The following is a 14,721-nucleotide window of genomic DNA, read 5'->3' on the forward strand; positions in this document are numbered from 1 at the left end:
TTCTGAGCGACAGATCCGAACGGCCCCCCGCCTCCCAGACTGCTCTGCCAGGATCCACTGAAGAAGAAAGGACTCGGGTCTAACACAAGCATCTGGTCTCCTTCCCTGGGGTCTCCCCCTGCCCTAGGGGCCCCTCATCTTGTCTTGAGGCAAAGAAAGGTGGGTAGGCATTGATCGAGTAAGACTTTGAGGAGTGAAATGAATCAAAACTTCACCTGTAGTCTTACCTGTAAGAGTCTATCATAGGGCTTTAAGCCACCGAGATCTCCTGGCCCAGCTGGGCGAATATTTTTGACATACACTCCTTTCTCCAGCAAGCCGTCTGCTACACTGAACCCAAAGTCCTCCATATCAGAGCTCTTGTACAGGGTCACCTGGAAAGTGAGAGAATGTGAAGGAGGCATTCAGCTTGGCTGCAGACTTTTGTGGGTGAAACTTCGTGTCCAACAATCTTTTCAAACTCATTTATTCAGTAATAAAATAGATTTGTAATAGGCAGCTCCCCCCTCTCCTGTAGCTTTTCCCCTTCTCCGAGAACAGCCTTGGAATTTGTGAAGTCCCACCCAGAACTGAAAAGGAAGGAGAAGGTGAACTGCTGGAGAGTTCCAGTCTTCCTTGTTGTGATTAATGGCAGCCCTCAGACACAGTTGAGAATTCCCACCCCGCCCCTACCCCCCCACCCCCCGGGGCAGGTGGACTTCTCTGCTTTCCTGGAGCAGCCCGTTGCCCCTGCTGGGTATCAGGACGAAGCCAAAGGCCTTACCTTCCTGCCCACCATGCCTGATGCTATGCTGGGTACAGTGCTCAGCATATCATCTCCCTTAGAGCAACTGCCAGCCCGGAGTCCATCATTTTATTGGCTATGGTATCCCAATCAGAACAACAGTACTGACAGCAAACATGAGTTAAAAGACCTCAAAGTGTTCTTGTAACCAACACCTTGCTCTGGGGTCCAGCTTGAATAGCAACCGGGCTTTGGTTTAGCAACTCAAGTCCTTCACCCTTCTCGGCTACAGGCCTCACCGGTTCCCTCTGCACCTATGGCCACCTGCCAGCCAAAGCTTCCCCCGATCCTCACGCCTCCATCTTCCTGCAAGAGTTAGTCTGAGGTTCAGACATTCGGCCAATCACGCTTACATTCACCAACTGTGTACCGAGTCCCTACCCTGTTCTAAGCATGGTTCTGGGTGCTGGGGAACAGGAGTGAACGACAGAGAGAAAAGGCTGCCTTCCAGAGGCAAATCCATGTATGTGTAACATGTACTGAGCACCCCCTGTCCTGGACCCTGCCAGGTGCCATACTTAGCACTTGGCGCTCATTGAATGTTTTCAGCTGGCCACTGATAGCACTAAGTTTTGCCCAATGCCCTGCATACGGACTGATGCACTCTTCGAGCACTGATCTGGGCTAATATATCATTTTACTTTAATTGTTTTAAAAAATATTTTATTTTATTTTCACACAAATACATGAATATGTTCTTGTAAAATAGTAAAAACTTCAGGGCTACAGAGGGCAAAAGGTCAAGATAAAACAGGTCTATTTTTTATACCCAGTTACTTTATTTCAGAGAAGTAGGGAATATTGAAGGAACTACAAAAAGTGGTGTTTGTGGTTTTTTATTTTACGAGGCTGAGAGCTAAAATGCCAAGCTGCCCGAGTCTATACTATTCACCAGGCAGCCCTCGTGGTTATTGCCATATTAGAGGTGAGGAAATTCAATTTTATAGAGGTTAAGTCATTCGCCCAAGGTCACAAAGGTAATGAATAGTGGGGCCCTGATTCCAGACACTAAACTCTCAACCATTACGAACTACTGTCACTCAAAATGCCCTATGTCATAGGCTCTAAGATAGGCTTTATTTGTCCGATTTTAAAATCCCTGAGATCAGGTGTGTTGCATAATCCATGGCACCTTAGATCCTCCGGATTAAGATATATACACATTCTACCACTACCTGCCTCTTTCCACAAGTGCACTAGAAGGAAAGGGGCCAGAATTTCGTTGCAACTTTGCTTTAAGAGGAAGAAAAAAATGTGCCTTGCAAGTTAAAGTGAGGTCCTGACCAGAAGCATCACCATCTCTCAGGAGCATGTTAAAATGCAGACTCTCGGACCCTGGCCAGACTGACTGACTTGGCACCTGCCGAACCCTGGGAATCCCTGCGCGCGGTGCAATTGCTCCGGGTGGTCCTCCGCATGCACCGGGCTATTCCACGCTCTGAAAAGAATCGAGGGAGCTAATGTTTAATGGGATGATACTCTCTGCAGGCTCGTTCCCTCGTGTGTGTGTGTGTGTGTGTGTGTGTGTGTGTGTGTCTGTGCGCACGCGCACATGCCCTACCATGTGCCAGGCGCTCTTTTAAGGACTAAGGATGCAGCAGTTAAAAAAACAAAAAGATAGAGCTGTGAGCAAAATATAGTCTTCGTGAGTTTATGTCCAGTGGAGATATCTGATTTAATCCTCCTAACAACCCTGCAAGGTGGGTAAGAGTCTCTGTGTTAAGTGAGGTGGTGTATACGAAGTTTGAAGTCTGAAATGACCTGATTTCTACGGGAGGATCCCGTTGTCGTATAGGTATAAAGGAGAAAGCCTTACCTCACTGTGGGAGGGGGCAGTGTGTGTGTGTTTGCGTGGGTGTGTCTGCAGATGCGTGTGTCACTTAGTATAACCCAACCCCCCATCCGACAGGCACCCTGATAATGCACGGGGAGAGAATTAGGTTCAAACTGCATGAGTGAGAGAGCTCCCTCCAGACCGACGCCCCTCAGGAGGTAGGGAGGAGCCTTTATTGGTGACCTGGGCTCAGAGGGCCTTAGCATACTGAAGATGCACCCGGCTCCCAAGCTCCTTGAGGTGGGGAAAGAATCTTCGTTTAGTTCACTGATATCCTGAACCCCTAAACCAGTGTTTGTTGAGTAATGAAATCACTAGTTCGTTTTTTTTTTTTTTTTTGACAGAGCTGATTTTTTTTTTTTAAATTAGTTTCAGAGGCGGAGTTCAGTGATTCGTCAGTTGCAGACAACACCCGGTGCTTGTTACATCACGTGCCCTTAATGCCCGGCACCCAGTTCCCCATCCCCCACCCCAAACTCCCCTCCAGCAACCCTCCGTTTGTTTCCTAGAGGTCAGCGTCTCTTACGGTTTGTGGTTGAGTTTGGAAACCATCAGAACTGGCCCAGGGCCCCCCAGTCTCCCGCCCCAGGGCTCCAATGGGAATTCGCAAGGCTGCAGGGGCCGGGTGGCTGGAGGCGGCTGGGGGTGGCTGGGGCCGGGGCAGCACGAAGCTCCAATGGCGCCACCGTGTGGCCATCAGAGGTGAGACCACCGCTGACATCGCAGTCAGGCTGGCCCTGCCTAAGGGCGGAGGAAGCTCCCTTCTTGGACAGGAAGGGAGGTTGAGATGGAGGGACCAGCAGGAAATACTGGACTTCTTGCCAACAGGTGATAACCCTGTGGGTCTCGAGTGAATAGATTAGAAAGTAAACAGGACGTTACCGACTCTGTCAAGTCTGTGGAGCCGGTCACGCAGGGATATGAAAGCTCGTGGAGGGTTAGGCACTCGTTTACAGAGAAGCGGTTCAAACCCGAGTGGCCGTGGCTGTGAAGCTCAGCTATCCCCACGCACGCTTTCTCTTTTCCCAGCAGGTGCTTGCTTAATAAGCACTCATTACAGAGGAGAATTTTTAGGTCCCTCAATAATTATGATTTGGCCTCAGGCCACAGGACAGGAAGAGTTCTGCCCCTTTCCTAAGGTGGGGAGGGTGGGTATTGGAAAGAGCTATTAAAAAATTAAAAAAAAAGATTTTCCAGTTGTGTTGAGATATAATTGACATACAGCTCTGTAAAAGTTTAAGGTAGACTGAATCATGACTGGACATATCTATATTGCAAAATCATTACCACGATAAGTTTAGTTACGAGAAAGCTATTTTTTAATGAAAAAACTCAAACGTATTCATGAGTAGAGAAGTTAGAACAAACAATGAATCCCCATAAGCTCATCACTCAGATCCGACAACCATCAAGAGCTTGCCCCACCCCCACTCAGTCCCCCTTCTTTCTTCTTCTTTGGGGGCTTATTTTAAGGCAAATGACAGTCCTTAAGTCATTTCACTCCCGCATACCTCAGGATGAATCTAAAACACCAAGATCACTGTTTTTACATAACCTCAATGTCACGAATTCATTCCCAAATTCATCCTGATTCCCTGATATCCTCCAACAGCTAGTCCATAACAAAATGCCCTGTCTCAAAAGTGGTTTTTAGAGTTGGTTTTTTCAGATTGGGACCCCATCAAGGTCGACACGTGAATGTGAGGTCTCTACACGTCCTCCTGTCTAAAGCATGGCCCCATGCTGCTGACTTCTTGTGGGAACTGTATCTGTCCTGCACTGTGTTCTTCTAGCCCTCGTGCCCCTCCACACGAATGTGACCCTGGGTCCTCGACTGGAGGCAGGGTAAGCTTTGTGGGGAGGGGTGTGAATGGATCACACTTGCTGCAGGGTGCTTCCCACGACATTGCATCATTCAATTTCTAGTTGTCCCACTTTGGGTGGGTTCAGGGGAGGACGGCTAATGTCTTCATTGTAAGGTTCCCCATCAACCTCTCATCTAAATGTTTTTGACCACTGATGACCATTGTCGGAATAATTTCATTAGAGGTTGCAGAGTGATAGTCTTTTTCTAATCCTATAATATCTTCCATATTTGTTAGCTAGAATTCTTTCATAAAGAAGAACTCTCCTTTCTTCAAATAGGGCTGTTTGGTTACTTTGATGTGCATGTTGAACCAGAGACGCAGAATGAATGCCGATTCTCTCCTTTGCTTTTTAGTATAGGGAATTAGTACACTAAACACTTCTACTGGTGTCCCAAAGACATTTTTTTCTGGAGGGATGACTTTGGTGAAGTATCACTATGAACACCTGGGTTTACATACAAATGTCATATTTCAAGTAATTTCATCATTATTCTTTTGGGTGCTCAAATTTTCTCATCTTTGGCCAAGGGGAGTCTTTCATGTTAACCTCTGTGTCCTTTTGATATGACTCATTTGTTTTGATAACTTCTTTGCTTTCTGGCTCATGATATCATGACTCATCCTGAATATTTCCTGCTCCCAGTCTGGAATCAGCCACTCCTCCAAGGTACCTTCGTTGGAGGAAACATTTTTAGGAAACATTTTATATTCTAGTTCCTTTCCTTCCATCCTCATGCTCCTTTCGCAAAGAAAGGAAGAAGAGGAATAGGGAGAAAAGGCCAAACTGGAGAAGGAGGAAGGAGAAGGGGGGGAGGAGGAGGAGACTGAAGCAAATAGCTAACAGGATTGGTGAGAGTCTGCCATTTTGAGGCCCTCTTTATTAGCAGATGAAATCTCTTTGCCCAAGGTGCTGCTTCTGTGCCCCTCTTTGGCTTTGTCTGTGCCTTCTCTGTGGGATTTCTTGTCCTTCTGCCCCCTTTGCATCTTTGTTTCTCACCATGTGACAAGTAGCCCACCTGGGGCAGGGACCATCACCACTCCTAGAGGGCTGTGCCTCCTACTTCTCTCTTTTCCACTTGCAGCTAGGCATGGGGGAAGGTCCTAGAGACCCGTGCTAATGGCTGGTGGGTAGGGGGACTGGCATCTGCTCTGCAGCCCCAGGCACGCTCTTTCCGTGTACCCGAATGTCAGCGTCGCAAAGCCTATGCTTGCAATGGACATTAAGAAGCCCGTTTCTGTCTTCTATCTGAGACAGGTTTTCCAACACAGTGAACCAGTATCCGTGCATTGGGGGGAACATTTGGTGTGGGCCTAGAATAATAGTGAAGCTCTTCATTGCTCAATGGGCCTATGATTCTTGGATGTCAGCTCCATAGCCAGAACTCAGGCGAGACGCCAAATAACGCCAACACCAGTCCGTGGTCACACATTAACCAAAATATTCAAGTGGGAAGTCAGCCAGAGCAGGTCAGCAGATTAGCTCATTTCAGGTCAAAGTTGCTGCCCAAGAGACATGGTGTTTCGGAGCCTTAGACGGGATGGCAAACTCTTCAAGATGAGAGGCTAATCAATGGTTTACATGTGAGATTAATCTGTTTCTCTGGAAAGATTTCCTCAGGTTAGAGGACACTGAATTTTAATAGCCAACTCTACGGTCTCCTGGAGATAGCCAATAACAAAAAAGAAATCACTTCAACGTGACACAAAAGCTAAGATTCCAGGAATCCATAATTCACAAAAAGAGAGCATACAGCTGGCTGCTCTCACAGCAGCAACAATAAATTGTGCCGTGTCACTGCTGCCCTCCTGCTTGCACGGAGATCCGTGGTAGTTACTTCTGATTTACTTCCTGTCCACAAAGAATTTGAAGGATTCCAGGTCACTTCTTTTTTTTTTTTTCCCCCACAGATGAATTCCTTACCCAGGCACTTTCCTCCATATGATTGCTTTTGAACTCCTAGCAACTCTGGGCAGCAGAATTATTCCCTTCCTGCTAATGAGAACACCGACTCTTAAACAGGTTGATGGACGTACTTGTCTTCCTCGGAACGTATAAGCTGTAGGATGCAACGCTTGAATATCTGACCTCATTGATTGTGTTCCTTCCACTAAATCATGATTTTTTTTTCCTGGACATATAATCTCCTCGCTGGTCAGACAGCCTTTATCCATTTCCAACTGCCCAACAAGCTAAAGATGAATAATTTATCACGTCTGCTGTGTTTCTTCTGACCAGAGCCCCTTTGTGGCTTTCCACGAACATCTGCATCAACTCCTGCTCCTAGAGCTCTTCGGGGTCCACTCTGGCTCATGTGAATCAAAATTTCTCGTGTGGGGTCTCTATTCGGGGCTAACCGAAGGGGAAGCTGGATTATGAACACAAGGCTAGATTTTTCTCTTCTATAAAGGGCCAGTGAGCCTCTTGAAACGTAACTCTGGGCAAGAATACAGTTCTACAAAGCTCAGTTCAGTTTTAACTATTCGTCAGCACACGCTGCAATTGTTTCTAACCCTCCTGGAAACAGAAGCTTTAACACGAGGCGGAAGGGTTCACCACAATTCAAGTTGTGCCTTGTTTTCTATTTCTAAGCAAGTCTATCCACATGTCTGAACAATGCCCTCAAGGCAAAGATTAGAAACCTAATGTTTCTGTTTTCAGTTTTGAAATATGTGAAAATCTTTAAGCAACAGAGGCAATGCTCCCCCCTTGGATTTTAAAGGCAATTGTGTCCACTATCTTGAGCAAGTCACGGCAAGTGACAGCTATCCCAGAAGCAGTTTCTAAGCCCTGGCAGCCTTCCTATCGTTCAGCCCCTGGCCTGATGGCCTTAAGGGCCAAACCAACACCTATTTCTCAGAGAAGGTACTAGTTTCCCCATAAATCACCAGGCACTTGGATTTATTCTTACAGACATCACTGGAGCAGCTCTCTTCCCTTAAACCTGATAATTCAGGTATTGTTGGCTTTGAGGATAATCCTATACTCCTTGCGGGGCTGGAAGAAAACAAAGGTATGGCCTTCCCAACTGCATTCTTCCAGCCCAAGAGGAAGTGATTTCAGTTTATGCCACTCAAACTGGGCTTCAAGACAAACTGGGTCAGGAAAGGCAGCTGCTGCCCTCTCGTCTGGGGAGGCTCCTTGGCAGAGGAGAGAAAGGGACAGCTGCTTCATACACTGCTTCCTGCTGCTCCTGGCCAGCGTGCGGCACCACGGGCTTGAAAAGTAGGGGCTCAACAAGGCGAGAGTCAGTAGCGTGGATTCTGGCTCTAAGTAGGAGCAAGTCAGGACTGACTTGGCCCTTGGGGAGCTGAGTCCCAAGCAAGAGAGCACCGCAAGGCCTTAAGACCTGAGGTGGATTTATGTGCTGCTTCCCCAATTCATGTCACAGCAACTCCACCTCTCTCAGTTCACAGCACATCAAAGAGAAAAGAGCTAGATCAGTCTCCAGATTCTCCAGCAGATCAAACCAAGCCACGGGCACCTCGGTCACCTAGTTATTGCCAGCTCTGCTGTCAGAGAAGGCCATTAGTTCAGTTCTAACAGGATGCCTGGTGGCCAGCAATGAGAAAGTCATGGCCAGCTATCAGGAAAGTCAGAGGCCTGTCCTGGCAGCACTCCAAAGAAGCTGGACCAAACTGGACAGGCCCAAGATGGCGGATGCCATGACAGGAAACCCCTGACCAAGGAAGGAAGGAGACGTATGAAACTCTGCATCTCCGCCCCAAGTAATGAATGTTCTGCTCCTTATTAACAGCTGTCAATAAAAGACAGAAACCCAAACTCCAGGGTGCGCAGCTCTCTCTTGCGCGCGCACGCTCTCTCTCTCTCTCTCTCTCTCTCTCTCGCTTACCCAATCTCACACCTCCAGAGTATACTTTCACTTTCATACACTTTAATGCTTGTGTCACTTGTCCACCATGTTGTGTGTCTATCCTTGAATTCTTTCATAAGGAGACCAAGAACCTTTGGCAACATCTTTGGGATGAACTGAGTCCAGGGCCCAGGGACTCTCTCCCCAGTTCACCTGGCAACCCTGCCCCCAGCCCCTTTCCCTTGCCACAGCCACCGCCAAGTTGGTCAGCTGACAGAGTCTCTGTTCCAGGGTTTTTCTCAGGACTGCCCACTGGTTACTCAGCACGTGCTCCCTCTGCTCCGGCTTCTGATTTCAGGCTCCCAGGTCTGCCCTGGCCTGGCTCTCCTCCAGTTCTTGATCCTTCCCAATTCCCTCTGCACCCTACTGACCTCCATTCTCCTCAGGTCTATGTGGGCCTCCTCGCTCCAGGGGCCACCTGCATCGCTGGGTGGGAGGCATGCCCTCTGCTCACCCCCTGGGCCTGTGGGAATTCAGGGCTAGGCTCGCTGCCATTCAGGAAGGATGACAAGTGACATACAACGGACCAAACCCCCGCTGCAATGAGTGCTGATGGTCTCGATTTTATTTCCTCATTCCACGTGTTGCTGTGGTCAGACACTCCAAAGATCCTCAGAACAAGGAGAGAGCTCTGTGTCTATCTAAGGGAAAGAAAAAGACAAGCCCTGGGCAAGACCATTATCAACGTAATCCTTAACGATAGCCAGCCAGGTAAGAGGACAGAACAGTGGGGAAGGAAGAGGTCCGGCAGGCTACCCTCCAAGGACCAGGGGGAACAGAGTGGCCCTCCGAGCGTACGCCACTGGAAGTGAACATCCTTTGGATAATATGGTATCTTACAACCTATAAATGAACATATTTGATCACCACAGAGAGACATAAAAACATCAGGATGAGATGAATGGTCCCCGGCCAGAGCTAGACTTAAGGGAAGCTGTTAACATTTCTGAAGAGGCGTGGTGCTGGATCCTGGACCAAGTGACAAGATGAAGACGGAAAACTAAGAAGTAAGGCATACTGGAGCCCTCACTCCACCCGAGGGCCATCTGAGTCTGGGGGCTGCAACTTTGTTGGGACTCACATTTCTAGTGCTCAGAGCTCAGGCCCTGCAAAGGTAGATGGCAACTTGCTGGAAAGTAGTAAGATGCAGACTGAGCTCGGCCGGGTAGAGTTGCAATGAAGAAACGACCTTGAAGGCTTGGCTTTTATTTCCCTATAAGTCATTGGGCAGCTTTACTCGTAACTTGGAAATCTTATTCTAGCATTCTTGCTTTTTCTCCCCCTCCCTGACTGAGACATAGCCCCCCTTTGAACAAGCTCTATCGTCCCATTGTCATTCCTCTTCATAGGGTTAAACTAGCATCTGAAAATTTTTGACACAAGCCCATTATTTTCATAAGAATTATATTGGGGCGCCTGGGTGGCTCAGTCGGTTAAGAGACTGACTCTTGATTTTGGCTCAGGTCCTGATCTCAGGGTCGTGGGATCGAGCCCTGTGACCAGCCCAGGCTCAGCATAAGAGTCTCTCACTCTGCCCCTCCCCCTCTCAAATAAATAAATAAATCTTAAAAGAATTCTATCTTTTACATTTTAAAAAGTATGTTTTTTTAATGTTTTTTTTATTATATTATGTTAGTCACCATACAGTACATCCCTGCTTTCTGATGTAAAGTTCGATGATTCATTAGTTGTGTATAACACCCAGTGCACCATGCTATACGTGCCCTCCTTACTACCCATCACCGGTCTATCCCATTCCCCCACCCCCCTGCCCTCTGAAGCCCTGTTTGTTTCTCAGAGTCCATAGTCTTTCATGCTTCTTCCCCCTTCTGATTACCCCCCCTTTCTTTATCCCTTTCTTCCCCTACCGATCTTCCTACTTCTTATGTTCCATAGATGAGAGAAATCATATAATTGTCTTTCTCTGCTTGACTTATTTCACTTGGCATTATCTCCTCCAGTGCCGTCCATGTTGCAGCAAATGTTGAGAAATCGTTCTTTCTGATAGCTGAGTAATATTCCATTGTCTATATGGACCACAACTTCTTAATCCAGTCATCTGTTGAAGGGCATCTCGGCTCCTTCCACGATTTAGCTATTGTGGATAATGCTGCTATGAACGTTGGGGTGCATATGGCCCTTCTCTTCACTACGTCTGTATCTTTGGGGTAAATACCCAGTAGTGCAATGGCTGGGTCATAGGTTAGCTCAATTTTTAACTTTTTAAGGGACCTCCACACTGTTTTCCAGAGTGGCTGTACCAACTTGCATTCCCACCAACAATGTAGGAGGGATCCCCTTTCTCCACATCCTCTCCAGCAATTGTTGTTTCTTGCCTTGTCAATTTTTGCCATTCTAACTGGCGTAAGGTGGTATCTCAGTGTGGTTTTGATTTAAATTTCCCTGATGGCTAATGATTTTGAACATTTTTTCAATGTGTCTGTTAGCCATTTGTATGTCATCATTGGAAAAGTGTCTGTTCATATCTTCTGCCCATTTTATGATTTGTTTGTTTCTCACACATTGAGTTTGAGAAGTTCTTTGTAGATCTTGGATACCAGTCTTTTATCTGTAGCATCATTTGCAAATACATTCTCCCATTCCGTGGGCTTCCTCTTAGTTTTTTTGACTGTTTCCTTGGCTGTGCAGAAGCTTTTTATCTTGATGTAGTCCCACAAGTTCATTTTATCTTTTGTTTCTCCTGCCTTTGGAGATGTGTCATGAAAAAGGTTGCTTTGGCCGATGTCGTAGAGGTTGCTGCCTATGTTCTCCTCTAGGATTTTGATGGATTCCTGTCTCACATCGAGGTCTTTCATCCATTTGGAGTTTATCTTTGTGTATGGTGTGAGAGAGTGGTCAAGTTTCATTCTTTTGCATGTAGCTGTCTAATTTTCCCAGCACCATTTATTGAAGAGACTGTCTTTTTTCCACCGGATGTTTTTTCCTGCTTTATCAAAGATTAGTTGCCCAAAGAGCCGAGGGTCCATTTCCGGGTTCTCTATTCTGTTCCATTGGTCTATGTGTCTGTTTTTGTGCCAGTACCATGCTGTCTTTGTGATCACAGCTTTGTAGTACAGCTGGAAATCCAGCATTGTGATGCCCCCAGCTTTGTGTTTCCTTTTCAACAGTTCCTTGGCGATTTGGGGCCTTTTCTGGTTCCATAAAAATTTAAGGACTATTTGTTCCAGTTCTTTGAAAAATGTCCTCGGTATTTTGATCGGGATAGCACTGAAAGTGTAGATTGCTCTGGTAGCATGGACATTTTAACTATGTTAATTCTTCCGATCCATGAGCATGGAATATTTTTCCATCTTTTTATGTCTTCCTCAATGTCTTTCAAGACTGATTTGTAGTTTCTAGAATATAGATCCTTTACGTCTCTGGTAAAGTTAATTCCAAGGTAACGTATGATTTTTGGTGCTATTGTAAATGGGATGGATTCCCTAATTTCTCTTTCTTCAGTCTCATTATTCGTGTATAGAAATGTAACTGATTTCTGAGCATTGATTTTGTATCCCGCCACATTACTGAATTGCTCTGTAACTTCTAATAGTTTGGGAGTGGATTCTTTTGGGTTTTCCATATAGAGTATCATGTCATCTGCGAAGAGAGACAGTTTGACTTCTTCTTTGCCGATCTGGATACCTTTTATCCCTTTTTGTTGTCCGATTGCTGTTGCAAGGACTTCTAGTACTATGTTGAATAATAGTGGCGAGAGTGGGCATCCTTGTCATGTTCCTGATCTTAAGGGAAAGGCTTCCAGCTTTTCCCCATTGAGAATGATATTTGCTGTAGGCTTTTCATAGGTGGTTTTTGTAAGATTGAGGAATGTGCCCTCTATCCCTACACTCTCAAGGGTTTTAATCAGGAAAGGATGCTGTATTTTGTCAAATGCTTTTTCTGCACCTATTGAGAGAATCATATGATTTTTGAATTTTTCTTTCTGGATAAAATCTAAGATCCTGATGGATTTGCGAATGTTGAACGACCCTTGCATCCCAGGGATGAATCCCACTTGGTCATGATGGATAATCCTTTTAATGTACTGTTGGATTCTATTAGCCAGGATCTTGTTGAGGATTTTGGCGTCCATGTTCATTAGGGAAATCGGTCTGTAATTCTCTTTTTTGATGGGGTCTTTGCCTGGTTTGGGGATCAAGGTAATATTGGCCTTATAGAATGAGTTTGGTAGCTTTCCTTCTGTTTCTATTTTTTGAAATAGCTTTAGGAGAATAGGTATTATTTCTTCTTTGAATGTTTGGTAGAATTCCCCAGGAAAACCATCCGGGCCTGGAGTTTTGTTTTTTGGAAGGTGGTTTATCACTGACTCAATCTCTTCATAATTAATTGGCCTGTTTAAAAAATCAATTTCTTCCTGTTTCAGTCTTGGTAGTTTATAGGTTCCCAGGAAGGCCTCCATCTCTTCCATATTGCTTAATTTACTGGCATAAAGCTGTTGATAAAAGTTTCTAATAATTCTTCCAATTTCATTGGTGTTGGTTGTGACCTCTCCTTTTTCATTCATAATTTTATTAATTTGGGTCCTTTCTCTATTCTTTTGGATAAGTCTTGCCAGTGGTCTGTCAATTTTATTGATTCTCTCAAAGAACCAGCTTCTAGTTCTGTTGATCTGCTCTACTGTACTTCTGGTTTCTAATTCATTGATTTCTGCTCTAATCTTGGTCAACTGCTTTCTCGTGCGTGGATTAGGCCTGTCCCTCTGTTGCTGTTCCAGCTTCTTGAGGTGAGAATACAAAAACTGCATTTTAGATTTTTCTATTCTTTTGAGTGAGGCTTGGATGGCTATGTATTTCCCCTTAGGACTGCCTTTGCAGTATCCCCTAGGTTTTGGACCGTTGTGTTTTCATTCTCGTTGGTCTCCATAAATTGTTTAAATTGATTTTTGATTTCCTCGTTTATCAAATCATTCCTGAGCAGGATGGTTCTTAGGCTCCAAGTGTTTGAGTTTCTTCCAAATTTTTCCTTGTGGCTGAGTTCCAATTTCAAAGCGTTGTGGTCTGAGAATATGCAGGGGATAATTTCAGTCTTTTGGTATCGGTTGAGACCTGTTTTGTGTCCTGAAAAGTATGTTTTAACAGAATCACAGACAAAGGAAGCTGAGGGAATGATCCATTTTGAGGACTGTCAGGGCTGAATGCCATTACTCATTTTAAACATGTCATGCAGACTCCAGCTCACATTCTACAATTCCACGTTTCCCCAACAACCTTCTGATTATCTGCTGGCCCTGGTTTTACACGGAGAGCGTATGGTCGTCGGGCTGAGGCACTGACTGGTAACTAGACACGCGTCCATCTGTCTGTTCACAGATTCCCACTCTGGTTTACATCTCCATCTCGGGGGCTCTGAGGCTCAATCTGCTTTGCAGGCTGGGAGGCCGTGGAGACCTCATTTTCGGGGTTTCTGACACTGCACGGCTGAGGCGAGACTCTGAAGGGTGGCGACTTCCCCAGGGGAAATGCTATTTGTGAAGGCTCCGCTCCTAAGCAGGATCCTGCCCCCTCGTCTGCTAAAGGAGAAAACCATGGTTCCGAGAAGTGACACGGCGGATGCGCGTCAGACTGTGAGCAAACCTCGGTCTGCCTGACGACAAAGTCTGTGTTCTTTCTAATTCACCCCTCCTTGCCTGGAGGAAGAGAAACTGGAGCTAGCGAAGAAGGGTAGGCAAAAGCAGAAGGTGCATATATTCAGTCTGTCATTTTTAGCTGCTCGTGACTTCCACAGTAAGACGATTCTACACCAGCTATTTGGAGAAGGTCGAGGCCTGCCATGTGCACTCGTTTGATCTTGAGAACCAACTCCAAATAGCTGGTGAAGGAAGAGGCGTATGTCTGAATAAGATATGTTTTTCCATTGCATATTTCCTCCTAAGGCTGAGCCTCTCTTCCTGACGCGGAGAGAAGATTGCAAAAGAAGTTGCCATTAGGCACTGAAAGTGACACTCCTTACAAGGACAAGAACAACTTTCTCATATCAAGAAAAAGAAAGCTTCCCCCTCAAAGCATTCAGATACATTAGAAAATGCAAAGTGAAGTTGGCTGGGGAAAAAGTAGACGGCAGCCAAAGCAGCTATGAGAAATAAAAGGGGTCCTAGCAGATGACTTCAATGTCCCAAGGTCGTGCCACCAGCAGCCATAAATAAACCATAAATAAAAGGAGATGCTGAAAAAGGACTGTCAAAACCTTTCTGTAAAATGAGAAATACAAATAGCTGCATACAGTAAAGGAATATAATTTTACTTAAAAACATAAATGACAGGGCAAAAGGAAATGTCAATACGACAAAACAAAACAAAGTCCCAATGTTCTGGATGCGGGGAAACTTTCTACTCTACAGAAAAA

At 45.7% G+C, this 14,721-nt stretch overlaps 1 protein-coding gene across 3 annotated transcripts in view; it reads right to left on the bottom strand.

The window, feature by feature from the left end:
• GRIP1 (glutamate receptor interacting protein 1) overlaps positions 1–14,721 on the bottom strand; it is a 379,487-nt gene that overhangs the window by 1,201 nt on the left and 363,565 nt on the right. For all 3 annotated transcript variants that reach the window (XM_040637235.1, XM_040637234.1, XM_008684380.2), the window contains one exon: positions 228–374. In XM_040637235.1, coding sequence (XP_040493169.1) covers positions 228–374 — 147 coding nt within the window. The remainder of the gene's footprint in view (positions 1–227; positions 375–14,721) is intronic.

The sequence above is a fragment of the Ursus maritimus genome, unplaced genomic scaffold, assembly GCF_017311325.1.
Source record: "Ursus maritimus isolate PB19 unplaced genomic scaffold, ASM1731132v1 scaffold_21, whole genome shotgun sequence".
In the NCBI taxonomy this organism is placed as follows: Eukaryota; Metazoa; Chordata; class Mammalia; order Carnivora; family Ursidae; genus Ursus; species Ursus maritimus.